This window comes from Chrysemys picta, chromosome 5, assembly GCF_011386835.1.
Source record: "Chrysemys picta bellii isolate R12L10 chromosome 5, ASM1138683v2, whole genome shotgun sequence".
Classification (NCBI taxonomy): Eukaryota; Metazoa; Chordata; order Testudines; family Emydidae; genus Chrysemys; species Chrysemys picta.
Genome location: NC_088795.1, coordinates 23032454 through 23050413, shown reverse-complemented (window position 1 = coordinate 23050413; position 17960 = coordinate 23032454). Strand labels below are relative to the sequence as shown.

Below are 17960 nucleotides of genomic sequence, written 5' to 3'. Positions count from 1 at the left end.
GTTACATAATACAATTGTACAGTTAAATAATAAATAGCACGGGAAGGAGAAATTAAGAGGTGCAGATAAGTGAGAAAATATGTTTTAGATGAGATTCATATGAAATGGAGTGCAAAAGTGAAGAAATACAGGAAGACAAGAGCATATGGTAGGAACTGAAAAGGAAAAGTTTCTTCTACCGGGAGTGACAAGATTGTGTGAAGGGATGGAAAGCAGGCTAGAGCTAGACATGTGAAACGAGTAGAATGGGATATAGAGAATGACTAGGGGCCTAATTCTGGTTTCTCTTCCATACATAACTATCAGTCAGAGATAAATGTAGTGATATGAATGGGGTTACACTGGAGTTAAGCTGCTGTGAATGAGAGGGGATTAGACCAAATGTGCACTGAGAGATCAGTTGGATCAAATTCATGAAGGGCTTTAAAATTAGGGGCATTTTTAAATGGATCCTGAAATCAAGCTGTTGAAGGAATTTGGGTACACGGGATGATGTGTAAACTCTATTTTCTTGAGTTAAGTTACTTACGGTACCTCTACACTGCAATAGAAGAACCACAGGGCCAAGTCTTAGAGCCAGGGCCGGCTCTGGCTTTTTTGCTGCCCCAGGCAAAAAAGCCTCCGGCCGCCCCCCCACCCCCCAGCGCGGCAGGGGAGGGCGCGGTGGGGAGGGCGGCCGGAGTCCCGGGGGGAGGGCGGCGAGTCCCGGTCGGGGCTCCGCTCTCCCCGGCAGCCAGAGCGCCGGGGGGGGGAGGGCGGCGAGACCCGGTCGGGGCTCCGCTCTCCCCGGTGGCTGGGGGGAGGGCACCGGAGGGGGAGGGCGGCCAGAGCCCTGGGAGGAGGGCGGAGTGCCCGGCCAGGGATACCGCTCTCCCCGGCAGCCAGAGCGCCGGGGGGGAGGGCGGCGAGTCCTGGTCGGGGCTCCGCTCTCCCCGGCGGCCGGGGGGAGGGTGGCCGGAGCCCTGGGAGGAGGGCGGAGTGCCCAGCTGGGGCTCTGCTCTCCCCAGTGGCCAGAGTGCCGGTGGGAGGGCGGAGTGCCCGGCCGGGGCTCCGCTCTCCCCGGTGGCCAGCCCGGCCATGGCCCCACTCTCCCCGGTGGCCAGAGCCGGAGTGCCGCATCGCGCCGCCCCCCTCCAGGTGCCGCCCCAAGCACAAGCTTGGTGGGCTGGTGCCTGGAGCCGGCCCTGCTTAGAGTCCAGGTCAGTTGACTTGGGCTGTGGGGCTATAAAATCGCAGAGTAGACATTCAGGCTCGAGCTCGGGCGCTGAGACCCTGTAAGGTGGGTGGGGCCATGCTGCAGGTCTTTTATTACAGTATAGATGTACTTTCTGAGATCTTGTCTACACTGGTGGTAGAAGGTAGGGTATTGGCATTACACAAGTAGCTACATGCTGCAGGGGAGAGCAGGCTGTGTCCACACTGCAGTATGTAGCTACACAAGGGAGTGAATGCTCTGACTGGGGGAGGTAGAAAGTTGCTGGAGCCTTTCCGTGCCACATCCCTCTGCCAGAGCCTTTTCCTGCTGCAGCTGGACTCTTTCACTGTGGTGGGGAAAGACTCTGGCAGTGGGGACACTACATTGCTAAAGATACCAGTGTAGATGGGGAGCCATTACACTGTGTAGAGTGTGTGTAGAGAGCCGGGTAGGGTATTCACCCTGAGGTTCAGGTATGTCTTTTTATTCTGCTCACCTAAGCAGTGCCTCATTATCTGCGTGGCTGTTCATACTCATGCTAGGGGGGCATGCAGTGTGTGTCCTCTAGGAGGACAATATAGAGTGTGCAATATAGACATACCCTGAGGGGTTATAAAACATCTGGGGCTGCATCGCAGTTAATATATCGTCATGTCAGCAGTGTAAATGAGCAGAGTGCAACTTCTGCTTTAGGATTTTGCATTTCACGTTTCCATTCTATTTTCAAATAGTTGTTGAAGTAGAAAGACAGTATTTCAGCAGATGCTGAAGCATACAGAACATCAAGACCTACTCGCAAGCACATTTTCCCCCCAAGGAGCTTAAACAGATTGTTGCTAGTGAGGTAAGACCAAAGAAATATCCAGTTCCCAAATAAGGGTCATTTAATCAGTAAAGTTTCAGAGGGATTAAGCTTAAAGAGCTGTGGTTTCTGCTGTTATCCCTCATGGGCCTTTAAGGGCCTGATCCATAGCCCAGTGAATTCAATGGCAAATAGTAATGATAGTTTGGGCGTCATGAGGTTGCCAATTCAAAGCGTACTGTCAAAATATATTTTTAGAATCTTTCACTTAACTGTGACAGCAGTTTGCTGAGTATTGCATGCAAATCGGTCTTCTTTCCGAGCTGAAAATGCGCCAAGAGACTGCTAGTAAAATATTTACTGCTAACTTTAAGATGGAAATATGTCTTCCTTATTGAGCTATAATTTTACTTTGAAAGATATTTGTAGGAGGAACAGATTTATTTGAATATATCTATAGCCTCCGTTGCTGAATTTTCTCTAGAGGCTATTTTCTATTAATAATTTTACTCAACTGAAGCACATTTTTCACACCCCAAAAAAAGAAAAAAAAAAAGGAAAGAAATATGTGCCATTTCCTTTCTATCATCTGTTGTTGCACATAACTTTAAATATTTGGGAGTTGTATGCAGGCTACATATTGGTAATTCCGCCCACTATAGGATCAAAATATTTTTCTTGTTTCCCCGTTTAAGGCAAAACACACAGTACTCTCTCAAACCTCAGGGAGGAAAAGAACCTAAGTGATGAGCAGCGTGTGTAAAAGAGATCATAAAGGTATAATTTGGGCTGGTTTTGAGCATAGCTAATGTTAGAAAAGAGACTTAGATGTTAACAATTGCTTACTAAATCTAATTGTTTTAGCACTCTCAAATCCCATCTCTCGGAAAGAAATAGAAACAGAGAGAGAGAAGCAAGAACAATTTTTGAGGGGGAAAATAAGGGGCTCTTATGCAGCTTGGAAAACAATGAAATTCAATGTTTGCAGATGGAGAAAGAGGAAGTTGGTTAAGTCATTGGACTAAGATTCAGCAGATGTGGGTTCGGTTCCTGGCTGTGTCACAGCCTTCCAGGATGATCTGCAGCTAGTGAATTAATCTTTCTGTCTCAGATCCCAATTTTCTGCTTGCATGTTGTATCCTTTTCTTCCCACTCTGTGTGTTTGTCTATTTAGCCTTTAAGCTCTTCAGGGTAGAGACTCTTTCTTGCTTTGTGTACATATAGCAGATAGAACCTTGATATTGATTGGGGCCTCTAAGTGCTCCTGAAATACAAATAATAAAAATAGCAATTTCTGTGCCTAGGGCCCAATCCTGAGAGTTGCTGAGCACTCTTTACTTCAATAGGAGCTGAACGAGCTCAGCACCACACAGGAGGACCTACAAAATGCACAAGTTTGTACCGTTTATTAGTAACTTTGTCATGAGAATAAGAAAGTTGGTTCATAATAATTAGTTGCAAGTGGATACAAAGAATCTGATTTCCTAACTCCACTGAAATTAAAAATATTTTTCACTACAAGATTAAAATGTTTACTTTGAAAATTATAGCTGCCATTCACAATATTTTTTTCTAAAAAGTCCCCTCTTGTGATGATATTTAAACCAGGGGCTCCACAGTATGTTTCTTATGTACTGCTGTGATATTTAATTTTGATCCAGAAAAAAGGGTCTGACGAGAACACAGGTCCACTGTTAAAACTCTTAGAGTTTTAACATTCCAATCTGTGCATAAACCATAAACATCTCATTAACCCATAGACTGTCAACAGTTTTGTCTCTGCAAAAATAGTAGTTTACTTTCATATCAAAATAAAATAAAATGAAAATAAGCAAAACAGCAGGTGGATGCTCCATAGAAGTAAGCGTTTCACTTCTGATTGCATAAGTTTACCTGATTCTTGTTGGCAAAAAGCCTAATTCTTTGAACTACAAAGTATATCCAACTCACAGCTGGATTAACTACAACGGAAACTGTGGGTAGCCAGCTGGGTGCTTATATCCAGCTAGCCAAAGTGCCTCTAACTATTAATTATCTATTCTCTGGATTGCCACTGATCCTTTTCAAAATAATTGTAGGTAGCATATCCAATCCCCCACCCCCCCTTTTAAGAATGATTTTCTCAAATTCCCCCTTACCTGATTTCCATCAATGTTGAACAATGTATCATTTACTATAATATAATAATTATTATACTTTTGAAACATGCTATGTATTGTGCAAACAAATAGGAAGACGTTGTGCCTGTTGTGAAGAGCTTTTCATAATAAAAAGACAAACAGATGACGGTTGGCGGTAAAGGGCTGCAGCAAGCAATGTGGTTGAGGTGAAACTTGGCATGTCTGTTAGGTCCATATGTTTGATAGTTCATATATTATTTAAATTCAAGCAAACAATCTCCCATTGCCCATCTTCCTACCCACTGTTAATTGAGTAATTTCTTGTAGTCATAGTGTAGAAATAGGTTTAAGAAAGGGATTAGGTTGAGAAAGTAATACGGGCCAAATCAAGTGACTGTTCTGTGGATAAAGAACAGTGTGCAAGAAAGCATGGAGATAGCTGTGTGAGTAGCAGACAAATGGGGGGCTGTGGCTGGTGTTGGTAGAGCGGAGGGGTAATACAAAAAAAGCAGAAAACGATGGATGGAAATGTGAAGTGTCTCAGAGGCTAGAACAAGAAGTTTGAACTTTAATGTAATAGAACAACATATCCTGTCCATGCAGGGGAATGGGTTCAGAGATCCAACAAGCCTTTACCATCTCCAGGTATTGAAATTCTATATATTAATACATGTTTTGCTATCATGTATTGACAAAAATTATTTTCTGCATCTCAGTAGTTCATAACACAGATAGAAAAGGTATTGGAATTCACAGTTGTTATCCCATCAGCAGAATCTGTCAAATGACACACTGATCAGTTACCAAGATTTCCATGAGGTTTCATCAGTTCAGCATGAGAATATTTCACATGTGGCAATAGCTACAACTTAAATACTGTTTATCAGTTTTAAGATTATGCCTTTTTCTTAAATAAAGAACTAGTGGGTTGTGCTGTACAGAGGTATCTTTCCCATTTCCGCCATGAGAAATAGATATTTTTTTCTGGGTCCACATTTTAAAAACTTCCCATATAAGAAGAATTCCTCCTACTACATCCTGTGCCTAGCAAAACCAAAATCTGTTATCTTTTATTTTTTTATAACTCTCCTGTTAATTGTGTAATAGGTGGGTTTGTACCCTCAGAAATTAGGATACTCGTGTGTAAAAAAAAAAGTGTTCATGAGATATGTAGTGAGATTTCTTTTATTTTCTTCAGATACTGATTTGCCCGTTGTCATCTTTGCAAATGTTCCTCATAGAAAGTGACACAAAAGGGACAGTGTTATTTGTGTACTGCTACTGCTGCTACATAGAGGGTCTTCAATTCAACTGAATTGATTTGATAAGTTTGGATATTGCAGAGCTTAGTCTTGCAAGTTGCTGAAGGTGACCCTTGGGACATGAATCACAGTATATAATAGAGCTAATAACATTGGGATTGGGAGGGAAATTTATACGACTGCTGAAGTATTTTTACTGAAAGACTCCAAACAGCTAGATTTTTTGCCTTTATTTAATAGTTTGCATCCTTCTTTTCATTCAGGCTCCCTTGCTGTTGCTATCCCAGAAGAGCTGCACTCACAATTGGTTAGGTTGGACGGTGTTGGAAATTATTACTCTGAAAAATGGGAGAAACTGATTTTGGTAACACATGAAAATAAAATAATAGTGGCAATCTAAAGTCAAATTGCCTTGGTGATTTCACTGGAGCTGTTAGCGGATAGTTACTGTGACTTCTGAAGAGAATCATGTCATATTTTCACTTTGCAAATATTAAAAAATTGATAGTGTTTTCAAGAAGAACTGAGGGTTTCGTATTGTATTTTTAAAAGTTACAGTGAAAAGAAATTAGAAATGGCTGGCTAAATGAATAGAAACAGAGCAACAACATACCTGCTGCTTTGGTGCATAAAATCTGCATTCACTCTGGACATATCTTGGGTAATCAAGCATTCCTGCATAAATAGTGAGTGGTGCTACAAGTGTAGGATGAGTTTCAGGTGTCAGTGAAAAGAAATAAATCCTTGCAACAGAGAGGAAACCCTATTAGATGGAGGTACTTTTTTTATTCCATAGAGCATTTGTCAATGGACATTGCAGTAGATTCTGACCTCATTCATGCCAGTCTAGATCCAGAATAACGCTATGGAAGTCAATGGACTTCAGATTTACCCTAGAGTAACTCAGGTCAGAGTCAGGAGTATGGTCTTCCATATATTCCAAGTTTTCACTGATTCTGGAGTGAAATTAGTTTATAAAAGACTGCTCCATTTCATTGTTCCTAAATTGAAACAATTGACCACGTTCCTGAAGCAAGTAGGGTAAAAAGCTGGTGCCCCACTTCTAAAACTATTATGAAATCTGCCACTGTGTTCTCATATTGTTACTCTAGCGGTCTTTAACTGGTTACTGGTGCTCACAGATAATGAGTGCTGATTTCAGCCTCTAGGATTATAATAGATTATAATTAAAGTACTAATACAGAAACCAGTGTGTACAGTGAGCCTGAGATTATGAATTCACTTTCCCCTCCTATATTTTAACTTCATAAAGGTTTAAATCTTTGTTTTTTCCTTTTGAAAACAAGCTAGAACGTGCAGTGGTCTCCAGGTTTTTTTTAACAGAAATAAACAGCAAGAAAAAACGAATACATTGCAAAATAGTATGAGCAAAAGTGTGAGTAGTTATATCTCTATGTAATAGAGATAGAGAAATGGCCTCAAAAGGTGCAGAGCACCCAAAGCTCCATTGATGTCAATGAGAGCTGAAATTGCTTAGCACATCTGACAACTACATTAAAATATGAGAGACTTCTCTCACAGAAGAGAGATTTGCTTCAAGGCTCAAAAATATATTTAAAACAATTATGGGTTTAATAATAACACTTACACTTTTGAAGTAGTCTTTACATATTTTAACGTGTTGGCAAAAAACTCAGGCTGTTTTATTGAACTACAGTTTATTGCAGTCCTACATTTGCAATGGCTTTTTGACCCTTTTACAGACAGATATACCTGAAACAAATGGCATCTTCCTCCTTTTTCCTCATTCCTCCTCCCTCCTCTTAAAAGACAGTCTGGTTATGTTTGTAGCACTGCACCTCATCTACAGTACTTGTAGCACTTTCTCCATAGTAACACAAAAGCTCCTCAGTTTCCCAGCTCACGAAAGCTACTCTTTTAAAAAGAGATTTTTTTAAATTTATGTGGAAAGACGATATAGCTAGGTGCGCATAAACTCCCACCAGCCCTTTCCTTTTATTAGCATCGTGGAAGATCCAAATACTTGCTATCTCATGACCTCTAACAGTTTCTCTTTTTTAGGCTCCTCTGTTTTTCATTTTGGTTTCTCAAGTATCTCCCATGTTCAGTGTATTCTCCTCCTTTATAATTGTATCTTTTCCTCCCCAATTCAAAGGCTTGTCATCTTGATGCTCCTCATTAAAGCAGAGAAGAACTGTCAATGTTAGAGTGGTGAATAAAAAACGTATCCGCGTCTCTTCCCAAATCACAAGCTTCTGCTGCTTAAAATATTGGAGATTTCCCATTAGCTGCCAAGAGTAAAGGACTTCATAAACCAGCCACTGGAGGGTGACAACATCACAAATTTTGTAGCAGATTCAGTCCCATCCTGTAGCGGTCTGTAGCATAAGTATGCAGAAACCAGTACATGAAAAGTCGGCTCTATAGAGCTCTTAGCATGCAAACTCTACATAAAATTCCCTTTCCGTTTCAGATGCATCTTCATTAGGTACCAGTAGCATGTTGTGGGAGTAACCAGAAAACAAGTTAAATCCATTTAAAATGTGTGATCGCCTCATAGTACGTTCAGAAGTGTCCTACTTTGAACCTTGAATAATGCAGGAAGACAAATATATCACCGATCCAAACCTTTTATTATATAGCACACAATAGTCTGAGAGATGCTATTCTCTTGGTGTTCCCTCTTAACTAAATTCTGCCAGCAGAAAGATGGAGAAAGTGTAGTCTCACAGCAATGTAAGAAGATTGTTTTGACTTCATGAATCATTAATTTAGGAACAAGAAGGCTAACACTCATCGGCAATGTTTATGTACTTTTAGATTTTGTATAGCACCCGATCACAGGGCACTTCACAAACTTGGTCACTTCAGCCACCATTTAAATCCAGCCTCTTTGTGGATGGGATGCAGTAGCTGTTGGCCCGCACGCAGCAGCACGGTTCCAGTTTAAGATAGTTTTCAGGAGTCTTCTATCTAATTGAAACTGTAGGGGAAAATTAGGTAGGAAGGAATATAAATACCCTATTTAGAATCTGGCTAGAACATCAGAATTAATATCCTTACTCTTGGCAAAACTGCTACACGGTTTATAATTATAAGCAGTCAGGGCCTCCATTTTAAGTTTCACTGAAAAGATGGCTGGCTACATTCACAATGGGACTTAAGCAGTGCTACACTTAGCATCACAACATCTAACATTTAGGCACTTAAAAAATCACTGGGATTCACAAAGTCTTTGTGAAGGGTTTAGGATTCCTCTACAATAAATGGAGGGAGATAGGTGCCTAAAGAATGGGATTCACAAAAGTCACAGGAAGATGTATGAAGCAAAGGTAACTTTCTGTCTGTTTTGTTCTCATAGTGGCACACAACAGGAAGAATAGAGATGCCAGGATGTTTCCCATGTCTTCAAAGAGTGCTTGCCACTAGAAAACTTTCTAGTTTTGAATTAAATATATATATGTTACCTCAGTATTTTCAGTATTCCCAAAACCTCAATGACACAGTCAGTGTGAACTGACAAGCTTCAGGCACGTTGGGCCAAATGACTTTGAAAGAATTGCACTTGGTATATTTGGACCACGGTTTGCAAGCAGTAGCCTCGGTTGTGCAGCCAGGTAGCCAAAGTGACAAAGAAGTATGCAGTGTTGTTGTAGCTGTGTTGGGCCCAGGATATTGGAAAGAAAAGGTGGGTGAGATAATGTCTTTTATTGGACCAACTTGTGTTGGTCAAAGAGACAAAGTTTTGAGCTTATACAGAGCTCTTCTTCAGGTTTGGGAAAACAAATAATATTTGTGACAGGGAAAGAATTAGTTATTTGGACAGGAGGGATGTTAGGAAGGTACCTATGTAATTCATACAACATGTGCTCTCCACTCTGCAGCCTGAATTTTACAAGCTCTGCAAAATAAAATGACCCCATGAAACAAATTCCAACAGCTACCTGAATCTCAGGTAAAGCAGTTGGCCAAACTTTAACACCACTATATATATATATATATATATATATAGTATGTGTTGATCCCGTAGGAATCTATATTTACCTTATCTTCTTTCTCTGCAAGCCATTACTATTATCTTACACATTTTGTGCCAAATGTCACCACAAAGGGGTGATACTTGGCATTTGATTCATAGCTTCTTTCTGTAAACAGAACAATGAATAGGCTGTGATTCAGAGCTACAGTGCAATTACCAGCATAATACATGCAGGATATAATTCTCTATCTATTGAAAGAATTATGGTATCTATTGATTAAGGATTTAATAAAGCAACTTCTTATCAGCTAGTGGTTTAGCTTTCATCAAACTGATTCACGGAATATTTGTTAAATAGTTTTGGAAGGAAAGTGAGGAGGGAGTGACAGGAAACAAAGTGTACTGCAGTGACTCTGGTATTGATTTAAAATATACTGTACTTTCAAACAGTGACTGAATAAGTTAAGAAACTGATGTAACTGAACCTAATTTTTTTAAGGAGGCCACATTAATATATACTTTGTGTTCTACTTTTCATCAAACTTAATTTGACAAGTTTGAATGTGCCTGTCTTACACTGTAATTTTTTTCTGGTTTTGGCTCATTGTGTCTGTTGATGGGTGGATTACTCATAGAACCTTCTCTATTATAATTTATGTTTCTCTGAAAATAGGAATGGCAATTCTTCAGCAATAAGAAGCTACTTTATCTAACGAGTCTCTTTTTATTTTGTTTCACTTGCCTTCATTTTCTTCATGTCCTGTCATTTTTTTTTCATTTGCTACTGTTAATCCTGACGTGCCTTGCTCCAAAAAAAAAAAAAAATGTGTTTTATTTACAGGGCACAGCTTATGGAAGTGCTCCTGTACCTTCTCGCAGGCAATTATGTGAGTCTCTTAAATTCCGCTCTGTGTTGTAAAGATGAATATGTGTTCATGTGCTGTAGCATGGCATGCCAATATAGACTAAACGCCCTAAGGTCAATATGCAATCACCAGTGTTGTATATTGCCTGTAACGTGTTTGTAGCTAATGGTACCTATAGCCCCTTTTTTCCTTACTTGTTTGTCTTGTGTCCAGCACATTATAATTAGAGCTGCACTGTTCACTATAGAGTTGCAAGGAGGGCAGAAAATCCCATAATGGCTCAAAGTCTGGAGGGAGTAAGGACAGTAACCTCAGCTCAGCTCTTGAACATATCATTGAATACAAACATCAGAGGTTGTGGATGACTTTTTCTCTGATCTACATATTAATATCTGTGTCCAGTTCTCTTCTATCAGGCAAACAAAACCAAAACAGCCATGATTATAAACAGATTAAGAAATGCAAAATCAAACAGCTTTGTGCCGGGTATATGATACTGTATGTTCTGCGTTATTATATATGGGCCATTGCTTCTGAGCAATCTGGAGCACAAACCAGTCACCCGTGAGTTATGAAGGTGGGTCCATTAGTGAGATCTCTGCCTCTTTCACTTAAAATTTCCCATTAACATTGATAATATTCACCCTACCTTAAAAGCTTCCCTCAGTGCCCTACCAAAACAGGAGGAAGTAGCAAGCTAGCTGAGCTATATTTTAAACACCTTTGCTAGTGCAGGAAAAGAGAGACTTGCATTCTAGTTCAAGATGATCTCTCTGACAATCTGTCTGCCTTATCATCATATTTCTGCGATTGAGATATATGTAAAATTAATATATAAAGTCTCAAAAGAGCCATCAGACTTTGAGATATGAACTTTTTACATTCCCTGAGTCCATCTCTGTCTCTCTTCTACCTTCCCTTATCTAAGTGTCCATCTCAAAGACATCAGTTTGTGCCACATGCATATAAACAGCAATGCATTGCATTATTACCATTATTGTGCACTGCATCAGCACCGAATGCCAAATAGATTCATCCTAATATGACATTACAGGCTTATCCACTAAGCACAGTCCAAGTTGAACAACGCTTTCCTTCACTGTTGGCAGTACTAAACATCTTGCTTGCATAAATTCACCAAGGCTGAACTGTGAATCAATAGGAAAATAAACAGCATTTGTCCTCGAATGTGGGTTTTGCAAAATAATAATAATAATAATCTGTATTTCACTTTCCTCTTTATTATGTAAGTATCTGAGATGTCTGAATTCTTCTGGATAGGACTACAGGAGAAAAAAACCTCGATTCAGATAAAGTATTTTAATTGTGCTCATATTATGCTACTTAAAGGTACAGTGGAAGGAATTCACATTCCAGGTAAATTATTATCCGTCTCTTGACAAATGATTATAGCTCCTTCCTAAACTATTTTAGTTTCTGAGATGTATATATTTATGAATCTGGAGAAATGAAAATTAGAACTTCTGTCTGCTTTCTGTCTGTAAATTCATCTTTGCTACTGGTTTATATGATATACTAAATTAGTCAAGACTATGGATGTAGGGTTACATGATATTTTTACTGATATTTAAATTTAGTTATCAGTAATTGGAATTACCGGAAGGTATCACTGTCTATAGCAATATGGAAGGTATCACTGTCTAAAACTTCCTATTTTATAAGTAATCTGGTCTTCTTTGGAACAGATAGGACTGATGCACTTAGGTGCACAGCGTACGAAAGTAGGAAACACAATGCAGAGGATAGAAAGTGTTTCATTTGGCAGAGATGTGACTACATTTGTGGACGTAAAGAAAGAAGTGGGACCATGAGGCAGAGAGGAATGAAGAACAACTGAACTAAGTATGTAAATAGATAGATAGGAAATAATAATACACACCAAAAGGTATCAGGCCTTGCAAGGAAAAATAAGACTAACTGTGGTAAAATGATCAGGTTAGGACTATTTCTAGACAGCAATGTACTGTGCAAAAACCAAAACACACAGATTAGAGAGATGGGTGGCTAGAATTATATGTACAGAGAAGATTTGTGTTTTAACCATAACATCCTGGAATATGCATAATATCAGTAGAATATGATATTGTCGCCAGAATATTTTCTGTTGCTCCATATAGCCAGAGGTAAAGATATTTCTGGAATATAAATATTGTGGCAAAGTGAAGACATTGACACTGTGACAATATACTATTCAAAGATTACAATTTGACCTTGGTTCCATCCCTAAGTAAGCTTATGCACTAACCCAAGAATAGAATCTATTTGTTCCCTTCCCTGCTCTCCCCTTACTGTGGAGGGTAATGATTTTCTACAGATCAATATAAACGGTAAATTACTGCATAGAGTTGAGCTACTCAGGCCAGTGAGTAAGGGGGTTGGAGCCCAGGCTCCATTTGTTCCCCACACCTTACCACCCTACTCACCCATTGGCTCTATGGAGAGAATAAGTGAGCAAGTACTCCCTTGCATGGGCATTGATTCCAAATCAGACTCTAGCCATTAGTGGCAATTGTTCTAATCCTACAAGGTAATGAGTACTCTCTGCTCTCACTGAAGAAAATGGGAAATGAGAACACTGCATCTCACAGCAAGTGCTCAGCACATCACAGGATTAATCCCACTGGGAAAATCTCATGTTCTCCTATGGAAAAACCTTTAGGAAATGCTAAAGTTACTGAAAACTCATTGCTCCAAATTTATAACTCGGGAAACACCACTGACTTAAGCAGAAATAGACTGAGGATTAATTTCTTACTCACGAGGTTTCCAGTGTGTCATGTTGTCAGCAATGTTTGGTTCATGTTCCCAAAGAGTGGGCAAGGTTGCATGACCCTCCAACCCCATGGGTATTGAGAATCACTGGGAAATCATATGGATTTCCAGGCATCTCCACAACTGAAGGGCACAAAGTGGGAGAGGCTTTGTACTAATTCGGTGATCTCAGATTTCCTCTAGTAGCATCATGCCCTCAGAGGCTACTGATGAAAAGCAGCAACTTAATGGGTAATAGAAAATAAGAGAGAATTTTAAAAACTTGTTAAAATAACGAGCTCCTACTAATGGGGCATTTTAACTACCTGGCTATAAACTAGGAACCACCAATTGCAAGGATAAGGATCTAATTTGAATATATAATTTGAGGCTTGCTTCTTTCACAACATGTAAAAGCACTAGTTAAAAAGGATCAGTGTGTGACTTTCGTTCTGTTTTTCGTGGCAGACTTCGGTAGAGGCAGAAGTGGGAAAACATGCAACCGATACTGAATATGTATTTGATTAAGTTGGTAAATAGGATTCAGAAACAGAGGGCAATGTTAGTGGAAACAGTCTAGGGTAAACAGAAGTAACAGCAAAAAGGCTCTAATGATAAATATTGGGACTAGTTTGGTTCACCTGTATACCAATGACTTATAAAATGAAATAAGGAGATAATGATGTGCTGATAAAACAGAACTCAGATGGGGGCACTTATCCATCATAGCATGATGAGACGAAAGATGGTGCTGAGATGGGAAATCTGGAAATCTGGGCTTTAGTCACAGCTCTGCCTCAGACTTCCTATGCAACTATGGACAAATCATGAAGTAAAATACTTAACAGGGTCCACTTGGTTTGGATGTTTCCTTTTTTGGGTGACCAGATTGAGAAACTTTGAGACTCCTTTTCAGAAACACTGAAGACCTGCTGCTCCTAATGAGTTAGATTGGTGTGGTGGATTAACATAATCAGACCTTAGGGTTTGCCACTTGGACATCAGAAAAAAAAAATGACATGTTTGAAGAGTTCAGTCTTAACCTCTCACTGCCTGAGATTTTCCTCTCTGTTTAAAAGAGAGAGAGAGAGAGAGAGAATAATACTTCCGAGGGTGTTGTGAGGATAAACACTGCTACTCTTTGGGAGACACTGCAATACTCTGGTGATGTAAATAACTCAACAAATATAAATAGAGTGCATCAGACAATCTCAGATGACCTGTATAAATTATGTTCAAAGGTACATACGGGGTTTTTGCACTTCATTGCATTAAAATACAAAGAAATCTATCTGTGAAAAGAAAATGATAAAAGCATTCTCCAGTCCATATTTACAAATATTAAATAGAAGAAAAAGCATAACTCCTTATGAAAGATACTAGATGTTGGTGTATTGGTATATTTTAATTTTGGAATATTTTATTTTTAAATTACACTATTCACATTGGACTATTATTCTCCTTAAAGGATACTTTCCATTATTAGATTATTTCATCACTTTATCATATTTAGATGGTGCCTTGCTACTATCTCTGCATTACAAAATATCTCATTCACAGTTCTTCTGAGATCATAGGGAACCTTATACTTCATAGGCCTAAAGTCTGTTCTGGACCTGTTAAGGAGACACTGTAACACAGATGAAGATATCTTCAGGGTACCGTATAGACAAAATATTTTCAAGGGCAGTAATGGAAGCAACTAAAGGGGCACAGCTGCCAACTTTTATGATGGAAAGGACTTACCAGTAGGTAAACCTATTTGATTTCCTTATGTCCTAAAAATCCTATGTTCTTGTACCCATAAACTGTTAAAGATTTGTCATGATTATTTTCATGGCTGGGAATATACTCATTACCCTCTCCCGAGATATTGTTATCTACTGAAATAAGAGTTCAATGTGTGAAATTCAGTGCTGTTTTGAGCGTATATGTGTGTAGCACACCATTAACTACTTAAAATTTAACCAGTCCTATGGCATTAGAAGTACCCAGAACAAAGTCACAAACTTCTGGTTTCTCTTCTATTTCACTATCTGTCACTGACTTGCACATTTGGGATCTTATAACATGAGAAAACCAGGCACATTACCCAATGAACAGTGAATTCAAGAAATGTAATATGGTTATTGTTTCAAGCGTTTCTAAAGTGACCATGGAATCTTAGCTCATATACTATATACATTAGTTTGCTATAAGGATTTCCACCTAATTGAGCATGGCGCTCTCTTTTCCTACAAAGCCTTTTATTGAAATAGTGGATTCAGGGGACTTTGTTCCTCTATTACAACACCTATATGAATTGGTGACTCTTTCACCATCCCCTGAAGGTGGTAAGTCTTGGGAGCAGCTTAATTTCAAGCAAAACTTCCATAGCAATAGACCCTTTACTAAGGAAGTTTTACCGTCCAACTGTTTCAAGGTGAAGTTTGGGCTCTGAAGAGTCCAACCTTTATGTAACTGCTGCTCTGAGTGCAGAGAGGCACTTGCTAAGAAAAAATTTCATTTTAAAGCAAAAATTGGTGAACTAAACTAGAATGTCTGGCAGTGGAATTGGGCCTTGATCTAAAAGGCATTATTGAAATATGGTAGAATCTTGACAAAAATCAATGGAATACTGTAAAACTGGGCTATAAACTATACAGGGAGGGCAGACTAAGTTAGAAAGCTGAGATTGTAATGCTGTATCTAAAGGAATCCATAGAAGCTAATGAGATACAATTATGAGTGGAGGGGACTACACAGTTGAGTCTGTATGGATATCAGTCCCAAGCTGTAAGAATACATACAAATGTACTACTAATAGGACTAATAGTTGATCTCTGGATTAAGAAAATGATACTGACTGCACAATGCTGAAGGAAATCAAAACGACAGCAAAGTCTTAAAAAAAGAGTGGGGAACTTCAACTACCCACCTGCATATAAACTAGTCAAACAGGACAATGGAACAAAGTTAAAGAAGCATTTTTGCCACACTTTAAGTGATTGTACTGGAACAGCTAGATCCAGCACTCAAGAGGAAAGGCTACTCTTGCCTTAGTTTTAAGTAACATGTAGAAGTTAAAGAATTAACAGGAGCTGAGCCACTAAGTAATAGTGATCACAATATGATTAGTTTCAATGTTTTAGGGAGAGGAAAGGTACCAAAAACTAACATAGCCAAACTCACCTTTACAAAGGGAAATTTCAATGAAATGAGTAATCTAGTGTTTAAAAAAAAAAAAAAGGCCCTGACATCAAAGTAAAGGAAGTAAAATAGAAGAAAAAGTAAGTATTTATATATATATATATGTATATATATATGTATATGTATATATATATATGTGTGTGTGTATATATATATATATAATGTATGTATATAGTAAGAAACAATAATAAAGCCTCAAAAGACATGCATATCTCTGAAAAAAATAGTGAACCAGGAATGCAAATAGATTAATATGGCTAAATGGCAAAATTTAAGCAGTTATTTGAGCCCCACTGAAATCCTTTGGTACTTTGAAATCTAATCCTCATGAAGCCAACAAAGAGGAGCATAAATCTCAGCAGTTAATATGGAGGGAAATTAAGAGGGCTAAGATTTATAAGAAGGGATTGTGAAGGAATTGATTGGTCTGCTGGATCACCAGGAATTAAAGAGAGCAATTAAGGAAGATAAGGACATTGCTGAGAAGCTAAGTGATTTCTTTGAATCAGTCTGCATCAGAAATATCTACCCCAGTCTTGTTCTTTCCTTGTAATCAAGATGAGGTATTAGCAAAGGTTGAGATGACAGAAAATAAGATGCTGGGCCAAATTGATAAATTAAAAAAGCAGCAAGTTACCAGGCCCAGATGGTATACATCCAAGAGTTCTGAAGAAGTTAAGGAATGAACTGGCTGTCATTAAAATTGCTATTGTGGGCATGTTATTCAAAATGATAATTTAAAAGAATATATTAAAATACCTGGAAGATCATGATTTGATTCCTGTGCAGTAGTTTCTGCAAAGGAAAATCCTGGCTCACTATTCTATTAGAATTATTTGAATGTGTCAGTAAAGTAATGGTGTCTCATGAATTGTCAGCCCTGAGACAAGGTCCCTTCACTGGACCTAGTGCTGTCCTTAGACTGGGTGCCATTGACTCCGGAGAGACTTGGAAGTGCTCCTGGGCCTCATGAACTGTTCACCCTGGAAAGAATGAGTCTCCACATGTTCCAGTTCACTCGCCTGCTAAGAGGGCCCGATCTGCCACCTTCTGGCAGTTTTCCTACAACACACCCCGTTCTGTTGGCTCTATCGGCACCACCATTTCTGTAGGACTCCTCTTCCTCAGAGTCAGAGATTTGGATGTTGCCCATGGTAAGCTGCTTCTGTTCCGAAAGCTTGACTAGCAGAGGGTTCTGATGGCACCGTGGCAATACCGTTCCTTATCTCTGCCCAGGAGCCACTGGTGCCTGGCTCCTTGGACACAGTTGTAGCAGCAGCAAGATCAACCAGATTGGCCATATAGGAGCTCATGGCCCCAATATTCACCATCAGAAACGTTTTGTTCAACATGGGTGGACTCCCCTGTTTTACTGCCACATCCTTTATTGAGTAGACCTTCGGAACCGGGGCTAGACAATGCGCTGATCAGCCCGGTACCGAAGGTTTCCCTCATCATCCCTGATGTGGCTGTGTGGTCAAAGCCCTCTTCTCACTCAGATGACTATCGTCAGTTTCAGGAGCTGATATGGAGGATACCTAATGCTGTTCAGATCCTATTGGAAGAGGTGCAGGACAGTCGGCACCAACTCTAGACATTTTGCACACATTGATACCGACCAGGGTGGCCCTACCAATCAACAATGCCATTTTCCAACCGGTGTGCACTGTGTGGCATACCCCACCCTGGGCATAAAAGAGATCCTATGTCCCCCTCCAAGGGGTCTGAGTTTCTCTTTTCACATCCTCCACACAATTTGCTGTTGATTCAGTCTGCCACAGAGTGAGCTATCC

At 39.6% G+C, this 17960-nt stretch overlaps 1 protein-coding gene across 7 annotated transcripts in view; it reads left to right on the top strand.

Annotated features, from left to right (window-relative positions):
* The window catches only part of CCSER1 (coiled-coil serine rich protein 1), a 1147114-nt gene that overhangs the window by 941095 nt on the left and 188059 nt on the right, over positions 1-17960 (top strand). Inside the window, exons 10-11 of one of the 7 annotated variants that reach the window (XM_065596099.1) lie at positions 10182-10227; positions 11458-11583. The exons of 5 other annotated variants lie outside the window; for them this stretch is intronic. In XM_065596099.1, the coding sequence (XP_065452171.1) occupies positions 10182-10227; positions 11458-11583 (172 nt within the window). The remainder of the gene's footprint in view (positions 1-10181; positions 10228-11457; positions 11584-17960) is intronic. One more of the 7 variants, XM_042856411.2, reaches the window with a different exon arrangement.